Source organism: Apis cerana, linkage group LG4 (genome assembly GCF_029169275.1).
Source record: "Apis cerana isolate GH-2021 linkage group LG4, AcerK_1.0, whole genome shotgun sequence".
Lineage (NCBI taxonomy): Eukaryota > Metazoa > Arthropoda > Insecta > Hymenoptera > Apidae > Apis > Apis cerana.
In genome coordinates this window covers 6236677-6264599 of record NC_083855.1, presented here as the reverse complement: position 1 = coordinate 6264599, position 27923 = coordinate 6236677, and the positions used below count along the sequence as shown (strand labels likewise).

At 39.4% G+C, this 27923-nt stretch overlaps 2 protein-coding genes, 2 long non-coding RNA genes and 3 other non-coding genes across 8 annotated transcripts in view; 5 read left to right on the top strand and 2 right to left on the bottom strand.

Annotated features, from left to right (window-relative positions):
• Nucleotides 1-27923, top strand: part of LOC107994632 (mannosyl-oligosaccharide 1,2-alpha-mannosidase IA) — a 467472-nt gene that overhangs the window by 157565 nt on the left and 281984 nt on the right. The gene's annotated exons all lie outside the window — the stretch shown is intronic.
• Nucleotides 317-26753, top strand: LOC133666011 (uncharacterized). The gene is made up of 3 exons (XR_009829514.1): nucleotides 317-2728; nucleotides 10146-10196; nucleotides 26594-26753. It is a non-coding gene; the product is annotated as an uncharacterized LOC133666011 (long non-coding RNA).
• Trnad-guc (transfer RNA aspartic acid (anticodon GUC)) lies at nucleotides 5394-5465 on the top strand. Its single transcript has one exon. It is a non-coding gene; the product is annotated as a tRNA-Asp (tRNA).
• LOC107995666 (facilitated trehalose transporter Tret1-like) lies at nucleotides 10215-18694 on the top strand. The gene has a single exon (XM_017053318.3). It carries the CDS (start codon nucleotides 16233-16235, stop codon nucleotides 17616-17618), a length of 1386 nt encoding a protein of 461 aa, XP_016908807.2. The 5' UTR covers nucleotides 10215-16232; the 3' UTR covers nucleotides 17619-18694.
• On the top strand, nucleotides 11441-11514 carry Trnai-aau (transfer RNA isoleucine (anticodon AAU)). The gene has a single exon. It is a non-coding gene; the product is annotated as a tRNA-Ile (tRNA).
• On the bottom strand, nucleotides 12285-12356 carry Trnae-uuc (transfer RNA glutamic acid (anticodon UUC)). Its single transcript has one exon. It is a non-coding gene; the product is annotated as a tRNA-Glu (tRNA).
• Nucleotides 21750-27923, bottom strand: part of LOC107995670 (uncharacterized) — an 82722-nt gene continuing 76548 nt past the window's right edge. Inside the window, exons 4-5 of one of the 2 annotated variants that reach the window (XR_009829511.1) lie at nucleotides 22498-22641; nucleotides 21750-21788 (exon numbers count right to left, since the gene is read on the bottom strand). This is a non-coding gene — a long non-coding RNA (uncharacterized LOC107995670). Of the gene's footprint in view, nucleotides 22642-27923 lie in introns of both variants that reach the window. The other variant, XR_001765612.3, reaches the window with a different exon arrangement.

The window sequence follows — 27923 nt, the reverse complement described above, 5'->3', positions numbered from 1 at the left end:
AATGAAATGAAATAGTTTAGAAGAATAGAAAAGAAAGGAAAGAAAAAATTTTGCAAAGGCAAAAAAGGGAGAGAGATTTATTTTCGCGGTATAAATCTTATCGATCCATCATCCATCGGCGACGCACTCGATACTATGCGAATGCAACAAGATATTGCTCATAACTATGTTATTCACCGCTATCGCACAGATAGAAAGTAGAAATGATACACTGTCACGGCCGATAACATCTCCAACCAAAGATACACATTCCAATTTCTGTTTCAATCTATTTAATCTGCCGATAGTTATCACGTTTCACCGGCACTTATAAAAATTTCACCACTCGTTAAACACTTTCTAGACGCGTTCTGTACACGAAATATTCACGGTTCCTCGTTTCGATACCATTTCATTTCAAAAGAATTGCACGTACATTTGCATGTTCATGCAAATTAAAATTTCGACGAAAGCAGAGGAAACTCGAATAGAGATCTGACCTTCTTCAGGCCCTCCGTGAATTCAATACGTATTAATAAATTGAAACAAAATAATCGACGATTTCTCGTTACGAATATCTTAAACGAAAGAACAAATTGAATTTGCACGGGCCGGCATCATTGTCAAAACTGTAACATGGAACACGCATAGCTGGTCCCTCGCATTTCATTCGATGAAATGATCGTGTTGCTGAATCTGATCTCGCTCGTTGTCCACGCATAATCATTTGCAAATAGTTTCAGCCCCGCAAACTTATCAGCTGTCAGTCGATTTGACTTTGTAACGCGGTTGGACAGATGCGCGTCGCTTTTAACGCGACGTGTCCATTTTATTTGGACAAGTTCATCCTGCCTTTTATGTTACAGTTCGTTTTTCTTTTATGGTCTTTTATCTAAAAAAAAATCAGAGCCATTAATGATATGAATGAATTCATAGACGCATGAAAATACGAGAAACGAAAAATTCTATACGAGTTTTTGCAAATATCCAAAGAAACTGAAGAGGGGTGAATTGGACGAAACTCAATAGCAAGTATCAAAACACTCTGATTCAATATATATATATATATGCGTATTTGTCAAGTTAATAAATACGTCGTTTGCGATTTTTTTACGATTTCCGTATCAACTTGGATCGTAAAATAGAAGCAAGAAATTGCCATTTTCCAACCGGCAAATATCGAAACTGGCGACAGCTGTTAATGATCCTCCACCGTCAATGACCCGCCGTTCGTTTCGTTCTGTTCGAACGAAACGGCCGCCATTGTAACGCCGCCCGTTTATATTCGCCTTGGATTTTAACGAACCGCCCCGGTGTTCACTTAGTAGACTGTTACCGTCGTAAAATAACGCGGGATATGAACGTAACGCGTGAAATACGCTGTGAATCACGCTTTATAAACATCGTTTCGCGCACGTGGTTTCAATGAAATTACATCCGCGTGTCGAAAAGCGTACCGTGTATCTGGGTAATGGTGAAAAGTGTGTTCCGCGTGAGGTGTTACGCGCTAATTTTAATGATTGATGATAGCCATCGCAAACAAACTTTCATCGTTCGAATCTTTCTCTGACGGGCGATCCCTTAAAAGACGTCGAACGAAAAGAAAGGAAAAACTTATTGCTGTTGACACGCTTAATATGAATTAAATTTAACTTACCACGATAGATCGTTACGATGATTCAACAGTGTGATAATGACTCTTGGTTTATCGACGAGAGCACCACACTGTGCTAATACGATTATTCACCTCGATATAATTTTCGGTTAAACGTAAAAGCTTCAATTTTATTCGATAAACTTTAAATCCAGTTATCATTGAAATCGAATTAAAATAAAATTGTAAAACCGAAATTCACGAAATTTTCGTATTTATAGATTATTTGCGTACACGCGCAAATAATTAAGATTCAACAGCGATATATTAAAGATTCGTTCGCGGGGAACGATGCAAATATTGAAACAGTTTTCAGAATAGGATGTGACAACGGTATTTGGGACACGTTTGAATAATGTAGTTTTCCCGACACTGGCCGGATAACGTTTCGCCGTAAATTATGTCCTTTTATCGATAACGCGGATGAAATCGAACGGAATAAAAGTTGGAAAGTTAAATAAAAGAAGAGGAGAAAGAATATTGGGAATCATCTTTTCAAACGTGTTGTGTATCGTGTGTACGTCGTATTTCAGTCTCCCCCCTTCCTCCCTCCCCGCTGGAACAAACAAACGGCGCTATAGAAATACGGCAACCTATGGCGCAAGAGTCTGGCGAAAAAATAACCATCTCTCCGTGCCATCCCAGATGGGGGAAGACACCGCGGAATAGAGACCTCATTGACGAAACTATGCGGAAACCATTCGGCTCCGTTTGTTTTTCTTGCGGGTTGTCAAAGGCCCTTTGAAATGTGGGACGAAGTACGTTGTAAATCTTCTGTTTTACAAAGGATTCGATCGTTGTATTTTGTATTTCGTCTGTCTTGTCCGAGGCGATTCGAGAATTAATTAACAAATATCGAATTTCGTTTCCAAATATTCCAAAGTTATATAAAAAAATAACATTATTACACAATTCGCTTGTATTTGCATAATTTTACAGACTAACGAGATTGACCACGGTATTGAAAGCATGGTCCAAAAAGAAAAATCTGTCGGACTCCTCGATCAACGGGTTAACAATGGGTTACACCGTGAAAGTCGTTTTCACCCCCGCGAATGATCGGCTCTCGCCCCTCCAGCGTTGGGACGAGCATCGGTGCGTATAAATCCGGGGGCGCGGCGAGATCGAGGAAGAAGGATGGCGGTGGAGAACGGCCGTCCAAACGGATATTTATCTCCGGCGTAATTTATACGCGTCATTTTCGGATTCGTCGTACCGAATTCGATGCGTCCGCTTTGAGATTTAAGCGGGGCCCGCGCTGCCCCGTATACAACTCAAAAGCTGAATTTATTGACTGGCGGGGCCGATAAATTGTTTCGTGGGTCCGTGGCGGGGCGATGTGGCAGACGTTATTGAGCCATTAAATCGTGATTACCCGCGTGTTATTGGGCGCGGTGACACGGGAGACGGTTCTTTCTTGCCCCCCTTCCTGCCTGCTCCTCTTCTTATTCTCTTTTTATTTATTTTTCGATTTCTTTAGGAATTTTTCTGTAGAGAGAGCCTGTCTTTCTCTTCTCGTTATCCTACGCTTTTGTTTCGATAAATGGCGAGTTGTTTAATTGAAAGAATCTTCGAGGATGTTCAATTGAAATTCTTATTTAATACGTATTTTTTAATATTTGAAGATTACAACTGAATGATATTTATTTCCTCCTTCCTGGGTTGAGTGTTATTATTTCGAATACGTGGAATCGTGATTTCATCAATTGTGCCTTTAAGAAATATTTACATACGTTGAAATATTGATACGTTGTTCCGCGAATAAATCCTCGGTCGAAATATATTTCCTTTATCGAAAATTCATTTCAAGTCGAAGTGTCGTTCCACGTTGGTTCGCATTAGCTCTTATTATTATCAATTTGACACTATAGATAAAATTAATTTAGAGAAATATTATAGAATATTATTTCAAGTTTAGAATTCCATCACTCGAAAATTATTGGAATGATAAAAATTAATTATCGTTAAATTATTTCCAATATTAACATTGGAATCGAATGTATACCATACACATTATTAAAACGAGCTTTCGTCGATTATAAATATTACAAAAATATATAATCTATCGTTGAAACAAAAGCAGCTTGACTCTGCAATTCGGGCGGTATAATCGTAAAATCGGTTACTGCAATTTTATGTCTTGTAACAAGCGAAATGCATCAATCTGAAAAGCTGATTTCAGCGACGAGGGTAATTGGCGGCTGAATATTGTAGCAATTTCCCGCCGGAATTCGCGTAAAACATTGCCCGTAATAATTAAACGTAATTTAACAGGGTGAAAAGGGACATTAACTTTCATCAAAATTTTTCGTCGCGTGTACTCGTTCCATGGAAAAAGTTTCATCGATGAATGATTACGGAGGAGGCTCGTTTGTCATCTTGTACATAAAATATCCAAGCTTGATTTATGTTGCATCGGTGAAAAGATTATACGCCTCGTATCGGCCTAAATACTATTACAAATCGTAAAATTGATTATCAGCCGCTTTCAGTTGTATTAATCATTTGTTACGTGCCCCATTTTAATGCACATTAATGCCGCTTTATCAATTAATCTCGGATCTGAATAACCCCCATTATTTATTTCCTCAGCGTTTCCAGTTCTTCAAACAATAGCCATACTCGCCTTCTAACACATTTTGATGAATGTATTTGATATTTTAATAAATCTGTCACGCTGCTCGCGTGATTGTAATGTGATTAATTGTAATCGCGTTATTATTTAATAATATATGTATTTTTTTCTTTTCACTTCGCATTAATCGTCCATTCCAATTGTACGAAAGAAGGGCACGAGCGAACTTTCCTTTTGATTTTTGTAAATTTTCAACCAATCGTACCATGGAACGTTCCACGAAAGTTTTAATCCAACTTGATTCGCCGAAGATAAGTTGGTATTCGAAGATGAAAGAGGGAGGGAAAAAAGGGAAGGAAAAAAAAAAAAATAATAAAATAAGAATAAAAGAATAGAGCAAAAAAAAAAAACAAAGGAGGAAAAAAGAAGAAATGAAAAGAGTTGAATGGGGAATTTGCAGCGGCGTGCGTGTCGACAATAGCTAAGGGGCATAATTGCAGTCTAAATATGCATGTTGGATGCGGCTATCGGGGTTGACTGTTCCATATTCAGCGATTAAGTGTGATGTACGAGTTTTGAGTGTCGCGGCATATCAAACAGGCGTAATCGTACATGTAGTAATCCCTCGCCAGCTGTCTCCCTTCTATTCGATGCTTCCACCCCTCCGCATGATAAATTCCGCGCAATTAACTAAGCCGTGCACGACGCCGATGGAACGTACGTATCGCGAATGCTAAATGAACAATGCGATTCCTCGTCGACCTCGATCTCTCTGACGTTTTATTCGCTTGTCCATGCCCATGTTTTTGTCTCCACTTCGATTTTTACGTACTTCTTTTGTATAAGACTTTCGTCCTTTCGAAGAGAATCTATCTATATACGAGATTTTGTGAAAAAATTTTCACATCTTTTTATAATACCTTGGACGAATATTTTTGCATTATGGGAAATGATAATATCGCGTTCGTTCTAATATTTTCACGTGTTTATTCAAGACGATTGATTTTTTATTTAATGGGATTAAGGTTAAGAATGGTTTTTACGCAATATATATTTCGTTTTATAATTAATTTGTTCAACGAGTTTGTTATTTCTTGAGTTTGTTATGTTAGCAATTTTACCAAATTTTATAACATAGTTTCGTATAATCTTATGTTTACAAATAAAAACGTGTGAGGCAAGGATTCCTCGATAGTATAGTGGTTAGTATCCCCGCCTGTCACGCGGGAGACCGGGGTTCGATTCCCCGTCGGGGAGATCATTATTTTTTTTTCCTTCTTTTTATTTTAAGATTATAAATTTTTACACAGATATTTACGAAATAATCAAAGTCAGAAACAAGCAAAAATTCGTCTGATTATTATCACGTAGATTTTCCGTATTACAAATTCGTACACGACATTCGATTTTTACGTGAATTAGAAAACGCACGTATAATCATAATAAAGGATAAATAACAATTTGTCTGAAATTATTTCATTCCTTCGACGAGAAATAGAGGAAGAACATTTCTCCATTTCGTCCTTTAACGACGCCGTTTCCTCGCGCGCTGCTCGCCGGCCAAATAAAAAACAATACACGTACCGAGAATAATCAACAACCGGCCGGTTCCACGTCGTAAAATTCGAAATTGGATCGCATGTCCCGCCGCGAAAATTCTCGCATCGAACGACAACTCTTCACGGAACAACCGTTCGTTAACAACCGTCTCCGGGCTCCCACTCCCGGTGTCCACGTGTATCAACCCGGTAAATTACTATAATTACACGTTGCTCCTATTACAATCCACCGACAACGTATCTGCTTACGAGAGGAAGGCCCTCTTCCCTCCTCCTCCTCCTCCCTTATAGGCCTCGTAGATAATAACGATAGAGGGAGCGGCCCCGAATGCGTGTCGAAGCCCCTCGTGAAGGAGGAAGAGCATAATTAGCCGTTGTGTAATTGCGCCCATAAGGATCCCTCTTCTCGAGAAAACGGAACCGCAGGAGTCGGCGATATCGTTCCTTCCTTCCTTCCTTCCTTCCTCTCTCCCTCCCTCCCTCCGTTTGTCCTGCTCCCTCGAACGGATTCGTACCTCTCGATCGTGTTTACCCGTAATAAGACCTTAATCGGGGCTAGATTTAGTGGCGCGCGGCCTTTTTTTTGAATTACACCCTCGTTGCACGCAACGATCGGTCCTCTCCCCCCCACGGTGTCCATTATCCACGCCCTCCTCGAAGAGGAGACGCGAGATCGAGGGACACCTCGTGAATCCGGCTTAATTTCGGCCGCCTCCGGCGATCATTTCGCCCAATAAATCTCGTTTACCGGCGAGAGAGTCTTGTTGGCAACAACGCGGTCGCAATTTGCGGTATTTTCGGGGCTAACTGGCCGGGGCGGAATTGACTTTTTCGAGTGGCTCGCCACCATCATCGGAAATTCACTTACACCCGACGCAAAATATCGGGGATTCGATTCCTTCCGGATATTTTATGACGCCGATCTTTTCGCGCCGCTTTTAAAAATTTATTTCTAGTAGTCGTATTGTGAAAGAAAACCTGTATGGACGGTGGTATATGTGGATCTTATGGTGCACGTGTTTTTGTTTGAAAAGAAAAATGAATCGATCGTTTGTGTGCATGAAAATTACTTGTTTGTATTTATTGTTATTCTTGATTGAAATTCAATAATAAATTTATATATAATTTTACTCGACAAATTATGAATCTTAACAAATGTGTAATTTTAACAATCCGATTTGTTCTGTATTGGCCGATTCAATGTGCCATTCCACTGGCTTGGTAGTTAGTTGCAGGAGTACTATGGCGAACAAAGTTGGAGAATTGTTCCGCTTCATGAAACGTGGTCGCTTAATAGTTAGAGGCCGTCCCGTTGAAAGGTTATCATAGTGACCCAGTTGGCTCGAACAAACGAACGAACGAACCGTATTTAAAGATAAGGATCTTCATTTTATAGTTGAACGCTCGTAAATATAAAAAACGATGGATATTTTGATGCGTTGAATAGAATGCGTCACGTCGTAACCAAAAGATTTCTAGTAACATTGATGTAATAATTTATCTTGAATAAGAATTTTAAAAATTGTATCGGAACGAATTTCTCATTTGTTCCATCACCCGAATATCTCGCGTTATTCCTCTGCTACAAACCCGATAATTTCATCCCGCTTCGATATCGTAGCCAAGTAATTAACCATCGTTCGAAATAAAACACAATGTGTAAAATAATCTTCGTTTTAACAATATCGTTCAACAACTTAAATTGCTCTCGAAATCTTTCTCCATTAATATTTACCTACCGTATACGGGCTCTGTAATTTTCGTGGTCGATCTTACAATTTTGCACGAAACAAGAATAACCCGTTTCTTTATTGGCACTGTATATAGGGTGTTCGAGTGAAAAAGAAAAAAAAAATTAAGGAATGATTCTCGAGGCTAAAATAAATTTAACAAGTGATATACAAAAGTATTTATATAGATTATCAGAATTTATGCAAAACAAATGTTAAATTACATCCTTATATACTTTATATGAATAACAAAATTGTATTCGTACAGATATCACAAATAAAACTTTAATTTTTCATATGAAGAAACGCGAGAAGAGAGTAGAAATTTTGTTATCAAAATCTACTCGAAAAATAGAGGAGACAACGCCATTGAAATTCCTTTTTGTTTTATTGCGATATCTCAATTGGTTCCCGAGATATAAAGATTCAAAGTGTCCATAACGCTAGAGACGTTATGAATGGGTTCGCGACTCCGTGACCTACATTTTTTCCTGGAAATGCGTACTACGTCCTTCCAGGAATCGCGTACTATGTTTTTCTAGGAATCGCGTCTGTCGCTTGTCTGGGATTTGGGGTAGGTTAGTGGGAGGAGGTGCGAGCGAGAGATCCGAGTAAGAGAGAAGGACAAGAATAATAAACGATTAAAAATTACTCTTTTCTTTGAACGACGATATCTCGGGAACCGGAAGTCGTATCGAGATAAATGAGGGAGCATTTTAAAGAGGAAGATTCTGCGCTTCTAACGATCGTTAATTCGTTGACCGGAAGTTAATATCTTCGGAGTTATAACCGTTCAAAGTTTTCGTAATTTTAATAAGATTTAATCGAGTCTAAGGTAAACGATTAAAAATTACGCTTTTCTTTAAACGACGATATCTCGGAAATCGGAAGTCGTATCGAGATAAATGAGGAAGCATTTTAAAGAGGAAGATCTTGCGCTTCTAACGATCGTTCATTCGTTGATAAGAAGTCACTATCTTCGGAGTTATAGCGGTTCAAAGTTTTTCCAATTTTTATACGCTTTTAATCGAGTTTTAAAGTAACATTACGTGACAATCGCCCGTGTTCAGGAATATTTTAGACAATTTTTAATAATCAGAACTCCAGAATCAATCCTTAATTTCTCTTCCTATGTATTCCATTCGTATATTCTGGATGAATGAACTTGAATGACGCTTAATGACAGTGGCAACATTGTCCGCGACGAGGAATTCGAAGCAAGATCTTCGCTTCCCGCCATTATTTCTTGCTGTCTCTTCCGCTCTTTTCGCTCTCTCCCTTATCGCGGCCGTTTCACCTCGCCTATTACGGCGAACCAGTGTTATTGCCTTCTTATTAAGGAAATAATTGCGATGTTTTACGATCGCATTCTCGATCAATTATCCAAAGAAATGGAGCAAAACGAATAGGGGTTCCCGCAAAAGTTGTTAACGAGCCTGGTTGATCGTCGCGCAAAATCGAGACCCACGATACCCGATTTCCTGCTTGGTAGCAGGATTTTTGATACGACTTCTTGGTAAATGGATTACCTGGATGTGCAAGATTAATAGGATGTACGAGATTTCCTTTTCGAGTTCACTTTAGTCGAAATTTTTAATACTCGGTATTAAAAATTTTAAATTTCATTCGTTTCTTTCTTTCTTTATTTTTTTTGGCACAATTTTTTGAATTCGAAGAAAGGAATCCCGTACATATAAATTCGCGAAATTAAAGAAAAAGGAACGAGGCTTGACAAAATTTAAAAATTTTCCAAACATAATACATCATGTATAAATCCGAAGATCTCCTCTTTCTAATATTTCTAACGAAACTAATAATAATATATAAAAACTTTTACGCGTGCTTACAACTGTGTACAGCTTACAAAACAATTCCAATACACATTCTTCCAATAATCCATGAATTGCCCGAAATTCCGACGAAACGGCGGATCCTCTAATTATTTTAGAGAGAGGAAAGATCCGCGATTGCCGACAAGAAAAAGAAGAGGTTGGAGCAGGGGCCATTAGCGAAAGAAAGGTGGTGGTCGCGAGCGAAAAATTTGTCTCACGGTCGTGGCGCTAATTCCCGGTCGTGCACGCGTCTTAGAGCTTAAGTGGACGCGAGGGACGGCCAGGGAAAAGGTGAAGTGTTGCCACCCAAGTAGAAACTTCCATCGTTGATTGTTCCACGGTCTCTCGCCGGTAGTGTTGTGTACCCTCGTGAAGGTTGCACGACGATGCACCCGTGCCTCTTTCTCTTCGATCGACCAGGCCATATGCGAATCGAAACGAGCCGTGAAAGAAAGAGAGGAACGGTCGTTAATTATCCCATTCCTGGTCGCCTGTTCTGAACCCCGCTGTTCACAGTCGACCGTGACAATGGCTCGAAGGAAGATCGACCCGTTGACTTTTATCGACGTTTTAGAGAGTTTCGTGAGAATTGCTTGCTCGAAAAGTCGCGATGAAGATTTTGAATTCGTTTCGAGTTTGGAGATAGATGGATAATGGAATGAAAACTCTGATGAGTTACTCTATTTTCTTTTTTTTTTGGAAACTTGAAATTTGAAACAGAGAAGAAATAAACAAAAGATATTTTTTTTCTTGACATATAGTATCTTTTTGAAGAAGCTATTATTATTATAACTAATATATTTGTTTCTTTTTCAGGTGAGTGATTACGAACTGCAGCAGCTTCGTAGCCAGCAGTTTCTATCATTTGTAAGTAAAGTATGGAACAAATAATTCAAAACTCTCGGACTAGTGGATTTTTTCCAAATTTTTCAAAAAGTATCATATCTATCTATTATTAAATTTTACTTTCTTAAAACTCCGTATGTATAATTGCCATTCTTAAGAGTTCAAGGGATCGTTGGGCAACAGATTGGCCAACCGTCCTGAAAAGAAAACTTTGGCAACGTCGTGTACGGTCGTACGAGACACCTGCAACAGCTTAATACTTTATAGCGACCCACCCTTTGGACTTACTCGTCGGCGATATTTTTTCGAGGGTGTGGGTCGAAGAGCGCCGAGGGCGAGGCGCGATAAAGGGTAGTTGTTCGAGTTCGTTAGAACGGTGAGAATAAAAGGAGAGCGGAGGCGAGATAGGAAGAAAACAGGGCAATTATTCGAGGTGGGACAGGAACATTTTTATTAAAGTTTCTTATCGGCCACCCGCGTGATGTATAACGTCACGCTCGAAGCGAACACGATGGCCATTTCCTCGCGTGTTAGAAGAAACGTATCCGCGTTTTCGATCTTTTCGGTTATTTGTCATTTATTTTGTAGGGTTATTTGAAGATTTAAAAGTTTTTCGAAAGTTTTTTTTTTTTTTTTTTTACCATGTCTACCATGAGATATTCGACGTCTGGGTTCTATTTTCGTTAGATTTTCCTCGTTATAGAGAGAGATGCTTGGAGGGTATAATTTTACGAAGTTTACTCGAGAAGGGTTGCGATGATGGTTTTGTGTTACCTTTTATTATCCTTATTTGCTCCTCGTGTTGATTTTACATGTTACAATAGATGTAAAGGGGTAAGTTGATCTTCGTTTCTTTTATTATTTTGTTATACTTCGATTTATTTTTTTTTGAAAGATAGAGAAAAGTATTTTTCTAAACAAAGATTGTAAAATATTAAGGGAAAAAGTCGCGTTGTACGGTATGTTTTAAATTCTGATATTTGTATTTTTTATATTGCATATATGTAATTAATATCGAAAGGTATTGAAGAATCTATAGTGTATGCAAATATCGTTTTGTAAAAAAAATTTGGTATTTTAAAATTGATGAAAAGTTCGAGGAAAAATAACGGAGAAATCCGTTCATGTACATTTTCCGAATATTGATTAAATATATTAATATTTCGATATATGTTAATTTTTATTTTAAATCGATAATAAATACATATTGCAAATACAAGTATTTAGCCGTTGAAAGTGGAATATAAAACAAATTCTGTCGTAATGGCCCATTAGCTCAGTTGGTTAGAGCGTCGTGCTAATAACGCGAAGGTCGCGGGTTCGATCCCCCCATGGGCCAGATTTCTTTTTTTTTCTTTCCATTTAACATAAAAGAATCATTAATCGTTATAATTACTCTTTTCAACGTAGTTACCTCTCCCCCTCCTTTTTTTCTTGTTTTTCTATCGTTACGTGCACGAAATACAAATTCGAAAAGTTCTTCCTATAGTTAACGCTGTACGGAAACTTTGCGGTGAATACGTGCTCGTTGGCGAGGAGGTGCGAACCTGGGAAAGGAATTTGAGTTTTAGTCAAGTACAAAGAAACTTCCGGAACGACGTTCGTGTGTCTAATTGAGTAACTTTTCTTCGTTCGACGTTGCTTGTTTCGGGGTGAACTGAAATAGAAGTATTTTCGGGCAATCCCGAAAGAGAGAGACATCGTTTTCGTAATAGGAAAAAGTTTTTTCGTTTAACTGGACTAACGTTTCGTTTATTTACTTCGTGTGTTTTAGGTGTACATAGGTTCAATGATATCAAGTTTCCGCGAAGTTTCGTTTAATGCCATAAACCCTATACCGTATTACATTCAATTTATCTCTCGTCTGAAAATAATTATTTTTAATTAAAAAATAAATATAACGATATTTATTCATGAATTTGTAAATATTATATCGAAAAGAAGAAAGTGTTTAATATTAAAGCAAATAGAAATTGAATGCACAATTATATTTGATATCATTTTTATATTTAAACAAATTCAATTTAATCGAACAATACTCGTAAAATAATAAATAAAATCGAATATAAATTTACATTGTAAAAAAATTACAAAAAAAAAAAAAAGGAATTCCGGTACCGGGAATCGAACCCGAGCCTCCTGGGTGAAAGCCAGGTATCCTAGCCACTAGACCATACCGGATTCACGGAATGTATGCTTTACGCTATACTCTTCATCTGCCGCTAACCATAAAATAAACCATTCCTTCATTTAATTTTAATCACGATTTCAACGCGAGCAATATCAAAATCACATTCCTCTCGTTAAAACAAACACATCGATTTAAAAAGAAACCCAACAAATTTAATAAAAAAAAGAAAACTACCCATACACGGAATCGATTCTATCCTCTTTATTTCCACCGGTATTATACACCAGCAATTTCACCAGTAACGCGTGTTTTTGTATCGGGGACGCCATAAATCCAGGGCAACGATTTAAAACGCGGCTGCCTCTGTCGTCGGATTTAAAAACAGTTTACGTTCCGGAAGCGTCGCGACGCTCGGTATCGGTCGCCGACAGGCCCGGCCATCCCCCCATTGGCCGATTGTTTCTGGCAACAAATAATTGATTTATTTATTTTTCCTTTTTGCCCACGTTCTCCTATTTCCTCCTCCCCGCCTCTCCTCTCCCCCTTTTTTTTCCAAACCATCGGAAACGTGGCGTGGCGTATCGACGTCGCGAGGAAAGGTCTGTCGGCCGGGCGGAAAGGACGCCGGACGTCGTTCCGCGAGAGATACGCGGGCGGAACAATTATCGGATATCCACGGTTGACAAATTGCACGGTCAACCGGCCACGTTTTAATGAAGCTCTATCGAGCAGTCTGCTCGCGTGTCGGACGGAAAATGAAAAACGAAACTACCCCCTCGTGCCCGATGAACTCTCGAGTTCTGGATCGATGAAGCGGGAGGAAGGGGGAGAGAGTGAGAGATTGCTCCGTTCTGGTCGATTCCAGCTTTACAATCGATCGTTGGAAATCGACATTGCCGTCGTTTCGTTGCAATTGATTCACTCGCGAATTGATTTTTCGACAACGAGCGAATAACATCGATCGTAAATGAAATTTCTCAGAGAAGCAACGACGAAAAGTTGGGATTCTTTGGATCTAATTTCTTGGGGATTAACGTTCGCCCGTTCGTTGCCTCGCTAATTATCTTACCTATTAAAGGCAACCGGTACTCGTTAAAAAAGCATCTTGAAATCTCGTGGCGGGATTCGTAGTCGGTAAATTTATATCCTCGCTTAACTAAACGTATCTCGAGAAAATCAAGCAACCATTTCACCGACTCGCATTCAATAGCGTCTCACGTACCACCAAAGCGAGCCGCGTCTTCCGTAATCATCCTTCTTAAATCACCGTGCCCCGTTCGTTGCATAGATCATCCCAAGCGGTCCACGTGAGCGTACCTGATCCATTTCCCAGGCGGATTTATTGCCCGGCCAATGTATCCGCCGAGTATTGGGCCATTAAAGACGCATATTCCCGGTGTTCTCGCGACCCGGGAACGATCTTGGCAGCGTCGTTTCACCGCGGACGCCCGTGAGAAAATGTTTTTCTCATAGCCCGAGGGGGAGGGGGCCGATTTTATGGAAGCTGCCGGTGTGCACGACACTTCTCCCTGTCTCTCGTAAAACAATCATTTTTCCATCGGCTCGAGCCGGGCCGCGTGTTCGCAATAGGTTTGGGATATTATTACGAAAGGGGAGGATTGCGTTATGAATTCGCGGGAATTTCTGATTATTTTCGTTTCGTGAATTGTAATCTAATATCTTATTTATTTTTATCCAATAAATTAACTAAAGCGAGTGGCTTTGTGAATTTACGTAATGCATGTATTTGTGGGTATATTATATAATTGTTTTTTTTTCTGTGATAATTATTAACTAATTTGAATGTTAAACTTTTATGTTATTATACAAGAGTATTTCAATAGAAAGAAACGCGATAATTTATTCATTAGCTCGCGTATGAATTTGCAAAGTTTTTCACGGTGGAAACGTATGATAATTTCTTTTGATGTGTATGGATATTAATTTTTTTTTCTCTCTTTTTTTTTTTATAGAATCGAACAAAAATTGTTTGGGAAAAGTAGACAGCATTTTAAATGCTCGAACGAATCTGTACACATTCAATGTTTTCCCCATTCTCTTTCTCTCTGTGTACTTATGCGAAACTTGGCGCAGTTTATTTCGAAGACCTCGTCCCATGCGTCAATTTTACACGTTTCTGTTTTCCACCCACGCTTTTCCGTGTCGTCTTTCTTCTTTTTCACGAGAAATATATAACTTTGCCACGGTAAAAAGCACTCCGTTCAATCGTCGAAGTGCACAGATTTCGCCGTCAGCTTTTTTTCTTTGTGTCAGTTTTCCAAAATGTATCCGATATTTCGAAATATGAAATTGCGAAATATGAAAAATTAAAAAACTTAGTACTCGATTTTCAGGCATTTAACCATTATTATCGATACTATTTAAAAATAGAACGACGATCGAATTAGAATTATTTTTGCAGTGTCTACGTTGACTTTATATTTTCTTTTTAACCGAGCGTCAATCAATTTTCGATCACTTTCCCGCTTCTTTTTAAGAATCGTCATCATCATTTTCCAGAAGAAAAAGAGAACATGGTCATGCAATACAAAATGTTAATATATTCAAATCGATATATCTACAACTTACTACTAAATAATTCTCTAACCTTTGAAATCACCATCTCTCCTCCACGAGTATTTGTACTCTGTGTGTGAAAAATTTACCAGTAGCCCGTACAGTTCGAAACGAATTCACCACGCGAGAAAACGACGAGCACGCAGGGATCATTGCCGCATTAAGCAGCGGCTGAGAGAGATATAAAAGCAGCTGGCAGTGATTAAAGGAGACGCTCCTCTGGCGAAACGTCGGGCGAACACGTGAGCCCGCGACAAAGTTTATTATTCCGCATCTGTCGAAGAAATGTAAAAAAACGAAAAAAAAACAAGGGAAAGAAACTAGTTCCCTTGGCCGTGCACTTGCTTTATCCGTATTCTTTTCGAGAACACGAAGAGAGAGAGAGAGAGAGAGAGCTTTGCTCCTCGTCATATTCAATGTAACTCTCTCGTGTGTCTCTCGTAAAAGGACACACAAAGAGTTAAACAGAGAGACCTCTCTTTGTCGCGGAGAACCTCGCATGGTAACGAGTCTTTCGAAGATCTTCCGCATTAAAAGGCGAGTTTCTTGGCGGAGAGATGGAAAGGAAGGAGAGAAGAGTGGCGAGGGGGGGAGAGGAGAGAGGAGAGGCGAAGAAGTATGCGATGGAGGCGAGGGAGGAAGAGAGAGAGAAGGGGGAAAGAAGTACGCAGTTGCACGGCATATTTGCCTTGCATCAAAGAGCTGGAAGGCTCCATAATGGAATTGAGAGGAATTCGCCGGGCTTCCTGTTTACCGAGCTGATTTCTTGATTTTTATTGCCCTCCTCGCCCCTCCCTCTCCCTCGATTGCGGGCTAGGGAATTTTAAACGGTCTTTGAGGCCTCGAGGACCGAGAGCTGTGGAGTTTGGGGAATCGAATTGCAGGTTTTTTCTTTCTTTCTTTCTTTCTTTCCTTTTCTTTTTTTTGTTTTCGTACTTTTCGAGAAATCTAGATAAAGATGATTGAACAGATGGTTCAATTATAGATACAACAAATAAAGATTTATTACGAAACGGAAGAAATTCATCGATGACATTTTACTTTCAAATGGTTTTCCTAATTTGATTCAAGATTATGAATTCACACCGATGCAAATAATCTCCGTTTATTATATTTTCATAATCGTTCAAGGTTATTCGATTTGTGATTCCAATTGGACGATTGATCGTCGAACAGGAAGGGGGATATTATAAGTAATAAACGAAGAAAAAACAGGGATCTTTGAACCAACTTCTTGCCTCCTATCTCATTCCGTTGTATCACTCCGCTCGGTGTTAACTTCTGTGTATATCTAAGCTCGCACAGAGAGTAACATTTTGAAAAGCGACGAAAGGGGGGGAAAGTGGACAATGGAGAAGCACGACGGAAGTGAAAGGCAATTATTGGCGGCTTTGAGCCCGTTGCTGTCCATGCTGACAGTCGGCCTGACCCTCGGCTTCAACACCGTGCAATTGATCCAATTAACAAGCGTGGCGAACGAGAGCGGGACGGAGGTGCGGATAACGAGCGAAGGCGAGGCGCATCTGCTCTTCTCCGCCTCCAGCTTCCCGATGCTTCTCGGCTGTCTGTTGTCGCCGATCCTCGCGGAGACGGTGGGCAGGAGGAGGTCCTTGATGACAATCTACCCGGTGTCCTTGATCGGATGGGCGTCGATCGGACTCGCGAGGGATATCTCGTCGATCGCGATCGGGAGGGCGATCCACGGCCTGGCCGCCGGCCTCTTCACCCCTCTGGCGCCCCTCTACATCGGCGAGATAGCGGATCCGAGGTCCAGGAGCGTGTTCCTCGCCCTGATAGACGCGGCAATAGTATTCGGTCTTCTAATCGTCGACCACCTCCACGCCTACTACTTACATTGGAGAATGATCGTTCGCGTCTGCTCGGCCGTCACGTGCCTCGTCTCCCTCGCAACCCTCGCGTCTCGGGAGAGCCCCGTCTGGCTGATGAACAGGGATCGAGCGGGAGCGTTGCGCCAATGGATCTATCTTCGAGGATGGGAGTCGGGGATGGACGAGTATCGCGACGCGTCGAGACGAAATGCGCGGGACGGGACGAGGATGAGCAGGCTAGGATATCTTCTGTCGTCCAAACGCTTCTTGTACCCGCTCCTCGTATCCAACGTCTCGTTCTTCGTTTATCGATTCTCAGGATTAAACTTGGTCGCCGATCACGCCGTCCCTCGCCTCGTGGAAACGTTCAACATGGACGACGCTCGCTCCGCCACTTTGATCGTGCTCGGGCTGAGATCGATCACGAGCGTGCTCGCTTGCCACCTGATAACCAAATACGAGAGGAAGAGTTTGATCTTCAACTCAGGATCGGGCATCGCGTTTTCTCTGTTCGTCTTGTGGCTCACCACCCATTTCGACTTACGCTCGTTATGGTTGAAGGATATCTCCTTGCTCGTCTATTTCGTCTCGTTGGGGATAGGTCTGTCACCTGTCCCATGGATCCTCACCGGAGAATTGTTCTCGGGCAAGTTGAGAAGTTTCGGGATCGGCCTCGTGCTGGCCCTCTCGTATCTCTGCTACATCGTGGACACGATCGTGCAGCCGGAATTGGTGGCCAGGATCAAGGTGCAGGGAGTTTATGTAATTTACAGTCTGTTGGTGATAGTCGGGGTTGCACTCTTGGACCGCGTGTTATTCGAGGCCAGGAGGAACGAGGCTCTGCCGAGGATAGGAGAAATGTTCGACGATGAATTCGAGGATTGCGGGAACATTGAGACGATCTAGGGAAGAAACAAGTTTTGATATGTAGTAATTTAAGTTTCTTTTCTTCATTTTACGATTTCACGTAAAACGATTTATAAATTTTCTCTCTTTTTTTTTTTTTTTTTTTGAATAATACATTGTAGAAACAATTATTACTACATTGTTCGTTATCTGTAAATATAGATACGTAAATATGTACGTATTGATAAATCGATAAGATCCGCTGCCGTAATCGGCGATTGACGCAATCGATCGTTCTTAATGCTTAAACGTTTAAAATAGCATCGTGTATTAACGTGCATATTTAACGAACGATTTACATATATAAATATAAATATATCTTAACGTTCGTCAAATTACATGATGTAATTATCGAAGTTGTACGAAGTTGGATATAAGCTAAAATTTCTTTTATACATTTCTATAAAAATTAATAAATCGATAGGGTGTTATAAAATTCGATCGTGAATTCAATCGTTCAAAGATTCTTCAAAAATTGAAAATTTTAGCGCCGCTATTACAATAGCGGAAAATTCGGTGTTATCAGTCGTGCGATTTATAATATATATATATATAAGGACAATCTCGGGCCAATTTCCCATGCGAGACGTGCCCAAAATGCGCACAATCTTCATGAATGCATAATGCGTATACCACCCCTCCGATTTGAGAAAGTTTCTGGTGGTGAAACTAATGCTTTCTTCTCCTCGTCTTTCTATTTTCTCTCCACGAATAACGGAAACCCTTTTTCGGATATTCTTCTAATTCCTGTAATATAAAATCCTAATCAACTAAATAATAGATTCTATACACTTGAATGTTCAATATTGATATTAATTGTAATTCATAATATGTTAACGAATTGTTTCCTATATACACGTGTAATTTTTTCTTATCTTAAGAAAATTTATTTTCCAATTATGATAAAATTATCATACGGAATAAATATAACATTCAATTAACACGTGTAATTGGCACGTAATTCTGTGTAAAAATAAATATATAATTTACACACGTTTTATATCGTGTTTTCCAATTCGAATTTAATTTAACGTTGTAAAAATATTATCTGTCGGAAATATAAAAGGTTATAAAAATTGTCGACTTTATTAACTTTAACAACACGCTCTCCACTAGACGATTCGATACCAAGGATATTACTCGAACAATTTTCCGTCAAAAATAATTTTCGTCTCTTGCGAGAATAACGAAGAGGGATTTAGAGGCTCGTGAAGGATTCGTTCTGGCATGGTGATGGCAGCTGCGATTTAAGGGCAAATTTGTCGGCGAAATGAAAATGTAACCTCATAACTCTTCCTCCTCCTGTGAGCATACCCAGTGGTATGCATAGTCCGACCGCATCCACCGGTTTTATACACTCCATAAACATTCCACCAGATTTTCTCCTAGTACCTCGATGTGATCATTCCGCCTCTGCTCAAACACCCTGTTATCTGTCCGCGTTGTGTTGAAATCGCGTGTGTTCGTCCAATTTGTTAACCGGGGAGATAGATAAATGAACCGGTCATGCGAATTTCCAATATTTTACTCGACTTTGTTTCTTTTTTTTCTTTTTTTTAATCTCTTCACCGGTCACCTTTCTGTCCATAATTTTAGGGTTTAGATTATTTAATTTTATAACGTTAAAAAAATCTCTCTAATTGTAATTTTCGTATGGATCGTTTCTAATTTTAAATTCTAGGATTTTTATACACTTTGAAATTTCCATACGATGCAAATAAAAATTTAAATTCATTTTTTTTTTTAAATCGTTCTCTCCGAAGAAGATCGTTTCCAAGATCGAAATCGAATTCGATCGTAGATAGCCAGAGGATGAATACTCGTTTCAAAATATTCGTGAGAGATAAATCGCGTGTTATTCGTATGTAGATAACAACAAACGTTCGAACACACAAAGGAAATTTTAATCCCGACCAGGTGTTCGATTGTTATGTATTCTGCGCACCGTTTCTGTCACGATTATATATTCGACGTAGAGACTTGACTGTCTGTAAACAAACATTTTGGAAAATTCATTTCATAAACGTGAAATTATCGTCGTGAAATCGAGGCTGAAAGTAAATTTGCTCGTTGTAAAATCGGGCTCTTCATCGCGACGAATGTTTCGTAGAGCAGAATTTCATATGGTGTATGTCTAACATCTCGTCTTTATTAAAATTCAAACTATTTTTAATTGGAGGAGACGAGAAGAAAATTGGAAGTACTTAATTACAAAAATTATTCGATCTGGAAAAGAAATATTTTTCTCGAATTTTCGACTTGACCTAAAACATCAAAGAAATAATTAATTTATTATTTCATTGCTATTATTTATTAATCAAAAAATCTCGTTTCTTTGAGAGATAGAATTTCCTTTAAACATATGTTACATCTCAAAACAGATCTCGAGCAAAACAATATTCACGTTTCCATCGTTCGATCTTACGCGTCCAAGAAAAAAGAGAAGAGAAGAAAAGAATGAAAAGAAGAATTCGCTAGAATTTCGTGGATCAGTTGTCCATTAGGAAATTTATACGATCCAGAGGGTGGTGAAAAGGTTGATTAAATCTGAGCCCCTCGGTCCAGGGAGAAAAGTCCAAAGTCCTCTCTGATGAAATTGAAGAAACGATCCTCTCGTTGCGGCCGATCGTTGCGAAATCAAGGAGAGAGGGAAGGAGATAAAGGAAGGAAGTGTCGTATCAAGAGGAGGAAGAGGATCTTTTATCTGGATCCGCGCAGGCCTCGTCGATGGAAAAAAAAATGTAATAGAATGGTAACAGTTCGTACCCAAACTCGTCGAAGGGAAGGGATAAAGCTGGGGCTTACCTTCGAAACACGATGGAACGTTATCCGGCATCGAGATAAGACTCCTTTCTCCTTCGCAGATTGAATTAAATCTTTCTTCCTTTCGATCTGGATACTTTTCCTCTCTCTTCTTAATTTAATTCTCCATTCGTTGTTTTGTATAACGCGATCTACACGAGATCGATGAAATTCTTGCATCTTCTCCTCGAATTTCCAAATTAGATCCGTGTATTTCTTAATTTTTCTCGATCGTATCTGTTTCTTTCTTGCTTGAGAATTTATTTAGAGGCACGAATGTGAAATGTATTTGAGAGAAAGTTTGTAAAATTGTACATTTATTGATACAATTGATACGATTTTATAATCGTAAACTTTCTTCTTATAATATTTGTAAATTTAAAAATAATAGAATTTGATTTATCATTTGTAAGAATTAAAAAAAAGTATACGAACGTTATTTCTTCCTATTTGTTAAAGCAGGCTTGTTAAATTTTATTTACAATTCTTGATTTTTCTTTTACCCTCTTTTCCACTAAATAAATGACACAAAAATCACAAATTCATTCATCGATCCACCATACTTTCCCCTGATGATTTCAAATATTTCATTAAATGGAACATTTTACTCCAAGAAGTAAAAATTTTGGATAAAGAACTTCTTTTCCCAAGTTGTATATAAAGCGAGTAAAATGGATGGAAAAAGGGCGTTAACGGGGAAATGTAGCCAGGTTTCTCCCGTGACGAGATCAATTCTATTTTGCCCGCTAACGAAAATGTCGTTCCCCGAGCATCAACTCCGTTTAAGCTCCCGGAAAGGTGATAAAATCAGTCGGATTTCCGGGGCTTTGTGTCTCGCGCCCTTCCTCCCCCGTCCTTCTTCGATTTTTCTCCCCCGTGGCGGCACCCTCCCCCCGCAATAATTCGCAATTTTCGCGCCACCTCGCCACTCGTATCAAGTTTGGAAATAACGTTTCCCAAGTTTCCGTAAACTTGAAAACCCCACCATCCCTTCCCCGTTGGAAGGAACTGGCCTAACCGTTTTTCCAACCGTTCCAAACAATTTAAGACACTTTGAAGTGTAAGCTCCCTTTCCCAAGATTCGGTTTCCCTTCTTGTTTAAGTAGTTTGCGAGAACGTATAGCGATTCCCTTAGATTAAAATTGTAAATATAAATCTTTTTTCTTTTTTTTTTTTTTAGGAAAATTGAAATTTGTTCGAATCATCTTGATCGATATTTTTTTCCAATTCTTGTCGAGAGAAACTAGAACTTGCAGTTTTCAATTAGTTAGAATGCGAAGTAAGGTAAGTAAGTTGGAATTTTCAAGTCTTGAATAAAATTGGTAGAAATTAAAATTTACGGAATATTTATTTTATCAAGTTTCTTTCCTACAACAGAAATAAATTTTAAACAGAATTACATTTAGCTATTGGTATTTTCATTATATTTTTCATATTTATTTTGAATTCCTCTTTCGTTTCTTAATCAACAGGGAAATATATCGACAAAGGCTACCAATAGATGCACCCTTTGTTCGCGTTTCACCGATGAAAATGAAAGCCGAACGACAGTCGACGCGTTTCTCGTGTTCGATTTCGAGGCATGCTTTTACTACGTTTCCGGCAATCTGGAACGGCGGGGAACGTCGTTTCCAGTTGCACGAAATTCGCCACGGCCACGATCGATCTTCGAAGACTATCCTGTTTCGGCCGTCGCTCTTCTCTTCCGCTCGCGTGATCTCGCCCAATGAAGCATTTTCTCGGTTTCCTTTTCGCACCGAGGATTTAAAGTTTCGTCGTCGCGGCTTAACTGAAATTGTTTCGTCCAATTTCGTGCACGACATCAGTTCATACGTAAGAATTCGTTGAAAGAAAAGAAGGTGATAATTTAATTTTTTTTTTTTAGTAAAGATACGCGAGATTGTCGAAATTATTAATATTCGATAATGGAGCAAATAAAAAAGACGTATTCTACGTTAATACGTTCGTCTAATTGCATTGGAAAGATTATGAAACTCGACAGTAATAATCCAGATTCAGATTATCGAGAGAATGATCGATCGATTGGGAATTAAAATTTAATTTAAAATTTTCTCACAGATAAACTCTATTTTCCAAAATCGTGCCTAAAAATCTCTGAATCCGCGCCGTCTTTCTTCCCCGCATAAACTTTATTTGCAAACTTTATTTTCATCGACAGCCATCGAGCCTCCCCTTGGCACGGATCCACCTCAAAAGCGTCCTGGAAAAAAGAAAAATAAAAGTGAAAAAAAAAAAAGAAAAATGCAAACATTTTCCCGACGAAAAGTAGTGAAATGTAACACGCCTCTGTCGGCCCGATAAATCAAGGGGCCACGCATTGGGATCGGTTGGAAGGCAGAGAGAAATTTATCGACGAATATATATATATTCCACGGTGAGAGTTGGAACCGGTTGATCGCCAAGGCTTTTCGCGAGCTTCAAACCCTCTCCTGGAATCCTGGGCATAAACGGCCCTACGTACTGTTGCCGCCTTAAGGCGCTTTCTCCCCGTGTTTTACGACCGGTCGTGTGTCATTGCTACTGTCGACCGACCCTTCTCCAACGTGGATATCACACTCGGAACACACTCTGCCCCTTTGCGATCGTCTCTGCCTCGATTTAACCACGGACTATCCGAACGGTTGTGGATATTTGTATCGAATCGATACGTGTGCGTCGATTAATCTGCCACTTTGCAGCGCAGATTTTTCTTCGACGAGTATTTTCGCGTACAATCGTGCAAGTGAAGTGCAATGGAAGAATGGATCGGTCTTCTTTTCGCGGGGATCAAGGAATTTGGTTTTTTGGAATCTCTTAGGTGAGCTTTTAGTTGATTGAAATCTTTCTTTTTTCTAGGATCGTACTAGGATTGAAATATGTTATCATTTAGTTTTTCGGATATTTTGTTGTGAGATGGAATTCGGTTTTTTTTTCTGGATATAAAAGTGGATTGAAATCTTCACCGATACTTTTGTTCGATACGGTGAAGGATATTGCTCGAGTTGGAGATTTTCGATTGCGTGTAAAAATTGAAAGGGAAAAAAGGAAGAAATAAATATATTTTAATTCCGTCCAATCTTCCTATCTTCCGATAAATTTTTCCCTGAAAAAAAGTAATTGATTTCCATCCAACTTATCCCAACTTAAATCCAATAATACTTAAATAAATATCGAAGTTTGAGTTTTGTATCGACGAAATCTAATTTACCCTGGGAGGGGGAGGAATCGATACCCTTCCACTCACGGCAACTAGAAAATAATCAAATAATAGAGAAATCCATCGAAAGTATCGACAATTACCGCATCCGGAACGGAAGTTACGGAAGAAGAAAGGAGCGTAATATTCGTCGTAGTTTCTTCGCAATCAAGTTGGTCGAAGGATAAAAACAAACAAGCCGCAAACGGCAAACCGAGACTTGCTTGCAGAATTTCGCAGTCGAGTACACGTGACAGGAAAACGCTTTCAGTCTCTCTCTCTTCGGCCATTTTATTTCCTCTAATTGTGAAAAAGAGCCAGAAAAGTGGCTCCCTTTGAACCGCATCGAAATCTCTCTCCGCAACTTGCGTCGAGAGTTTCGTTCAAAAGAGGAAGAGTTTTTTTTTTTTTTTGAATTTCGTTGAATTCGAACCGGCATTAAAATGACGGTTTCGCGTATTACGCTCGTATTTATGATTATTCGATTGTGAAATCGAATATTCAATACTCGAGTGCCATTTCGAAATTTCGATTGGAAATTAAATGTGAACTCGACGTTCGGAGGAGCAGAATAAAAAAAGAAACTTTTTTTCAAAAATGTTGATATAATTAAAACTCGGAGGAAACGCAACTCGTTGAAAAATATCACACGCACATTCATCGAGCAAACAATCCGTGTTTCGCGAGGGGAGGATTAATTCCAATTTCCAATTTTCTTGAGCCTCGAGTTTTCCTGCGGCCGGTCCTGAAAACGATTTTATCGACCAGTATCAATGAAACTTTTTCCAAGAGTTTTTCCTCCGTGGAGGGAAAGGGGGAAACTTTCTGGCCAGACTCGTTGCGTGAATGTTTCAACGGGAAATTGATTACAACCGAGGCATTTTTAATTCAACAGGATGAAAGAATGAAAGGACGAAGTTCGCGATACGAGCCAGTCGCCGAGTAATATTTTATTATTATACGAGAACGAGAGAGGAAGGTTTTCATTAAGTTGCAAATTGCAACAAGCGTGATGAAGTATTTAGCTTATAAGAGGAAGTACTGTTTACCTTGTCGATGGGATAAGAAAACGTTGAATTAATCGTGAGTGGGTTGTGCAATTTAATAATTCAACTGGAAATTTCATCTTATCTTATCGTTTAATGATTAACGATCATTCAGAAATAACAATTCAGAAAATCGTGATTTATAAACGAGTTATATAAAAGTTGTTAAAAGTTATCGCTTTTGCCAATAATTCCCAAATTTTTCTTTTCTTTGTAATTTGTTCGAAACGGTAGCAGTTATCTTAAAATGTATTTTAATATTCACGTGGATATGGAAATAGTTGGAATCTGACTGATAAAAATTTAATTTCTCTCGTCGATAAATTATTCGAATTATTTTATTTTAATAAAATTTAAATTATTTTTACCAGTGTTCGAACAAATCTTAAAAATAATAAAATTACACAAATTACGGAAATATGTAAATTGAAATGAATAACCGAAAATTGAAATTAGCTACGTCTATTCAAAAGTATATACATATTTAAATTACGAACGAGTCTCGAACAAATTAACATTTCATCACGAATAATCGCCAAGGAACGACGTTCAAATTTACCAAAGATCTCTGGAAAAATCTTTTTAAAACTATGGTTTCCTCAAAATAATTTCCCCCGTTATTAGTTAATCACGACAAGGAACCATTCCACCACAAGAAGGCAGGAAAACACGTGTTGACACGTGTACAACGAAACGAGTTTTATCAACGATAAAAATGTATTAAAGAATCTTATATTCAAGACCAGACTCCTTGCCAAGAGAGATAAAGGTACGTGCCTGATCTGCATGCCGAGAGGAATAACAACAGTCTCCCCCGTTTCGCCCAACTTTGCTTCCTCCGGTCGAGAAAACGGTTCCGGGATAAAACGGTGATAATTCTCGTTTCTCGAACGGTGCGAGCGATTCCCTTCGTTATTTCGCCGTCGAGCACCCTCTTCAGACGTCGAATCCCCCGCGAGGGGCTCAAGGGGTTGGTAAGAAATGCAAATTTAACCGGGCCAATAATCGAAGTTGCGATTCGAAGCCTGGAATTGAAATTATAAATTGACTGGTGAATTCGGGGATGCGAAGAAAGCAAGACTCATTCTATCGCATATTTATTACAGACAAGTTTTTACCTATTAACGAATGGATTTATTTTTTCCCAAATTTTTTTACAATACAAAGAAACATCGAATAATGCGATTACTCTAAGCAAATGCATCGTGGATCTTTTTAAGGATATGACTATAAATCGGTGCACGTTTAATCTTTTCATTTCCAAAATTTTATATTTGAATTGGTAAGAGGAGGAAAAAATTAAAAAAAAAAAGTCACGCGCGGAATAACGATGATTTCTATCGACTCCTCCACTTACCGGATTAATATGCGCATACATATGCGATCACGAAATTTACATTTCCACGTAACATATGTGGAATCACTTATCTAACACCTGTTCAACAAGATCGACGATCCCACGATATATAATATATATATATATATATATACTCTTCTCTCCCTTGAATCATCGATCGCCAGGAATCAATGATCGCAACGTGCGAAACGTTGGAGGAATTCAGAGAGCGAGAAAAAGATTCGAAAGCATCCTTTCGAGATATCCTCAGGTCCAATTGGAAGCTCGATTACCCAGGGACTACTGCAATTGTACCTATACTTCCGGGGCCATTGATATTCAACTAGGAGCACGCCACGGTAATTTCCCCCTCCTGTCTGCAAGGTGGAGTATCGTCCCCCTCCCCAGCCAGCCAGGATCTTGCTCTCGACCCTCTCGATCGAAACTTCTAACGCCAACCGAAACCCATTCTTTCGAGTCGTCCGTGCGGTTGAACGAGTGGGAAGGAAAAAATCGCAGGCCAATTGAAAGAAAAATAGGTCGATTTTAAATTGCTAACACCTTTAACCCATTCCTTTTCATTTTTTTTTTTTAGTGGGCAACGCGATGAGAGATGGATTTAAAGAGCGATCCTTTTGCTGCGCTTTAAATGCGGATTTTGAAGATACGTAAGGAAGTATATAGTTTATAAAAGTATATGTATTAATATTTGTAATTTATTACCAGTTAATAAAAATAAAGTGTTTTCGTCAAAATTGAACGTTTATATTCATTCAAATGTGTTTATATTACGCTTATCTATCGCCGTTTCAATCGCTGCAATTTACACGTCCGTAATATATTTGAATAGATTCCACGGATCCACAATTCCAGTCATCATCCCCCAACCTCGTGCTGCTACACCAGCAATAATCCACTCCACGCAATCCCATACTCCTCTCCGATATCACTCGTTCGATCATCGATCAATCAATCAATCACCGCCAAATCCACTCGCCAAATCCCCTCACCCTCCAATTCCTCGATTACTTCGAATCACCCCCCTATTTCCAAAGATACCCTCTCCGACCACGAAATACGAAAATTGGAGAAGAAAAGCGAGGTTCGAAACGGGAGGGAGTGGGCGGGGATGATTTGAAAGCAAGGAGCGCTCGTTAATTCGGAATTCGACCCCGCAGAATCGCGGAATTCGAATCTCGGAGGCGGCGCAAGCCGAGAATTAAACCGAGCATCGTCCGATTCGAATCTCGGGCCCTCTCCTCCTCTCCTCCTCAGATTCTACCCCGATAATTCTACTCGAGGAAGCACGTGGCTTGCCCGCGTTATAAAGTCTCGCCGCGTATAGTCCGTTTCACGAGTATCTCTTGGAAAATTAATTAATCCCTCTATTCGAGCGTACATGTTCTTCAAGAATTTTATACAGACAATTCGTTAAAAACAACGTAGACTTCTTTAATTCCAAAATTTAAGAATACTCTCCTCTCCTCCTATCTTGACGATTTTGAATTTCGTCCTCCCAATTCATCATTGAATATATTCTAAATTGAAATACTTTTGAAACACATACGTTGTATATTCATACATTTTCCACCCAACGTTACAAAATCGTAACAAAAGTATCTCCTTCACGATAAACGTATCGTATCGTTCAAAAAACCAAGATACTCGATCGATGAAAATTTCTTTCGAAAAAAAAAAAAAAATAAACCACGATTCGCACGAAATCAGCCTTGTACTCGAAATTCCGAGCATAATTGTAGAAAATTTCGCACGTATTCCGGCCCGAACTCTCGTTGAACAGACTGTACAGGCGAGAGGAGGTCTCGTGGTCGCACGCGGCACGCATTCGTGCCGAGAATCGCAGGACGAATCCTCATTTGGTAGTCGGTCGGCGTGCGGTCGAGGCTGTGCAACGGTACGCGAGA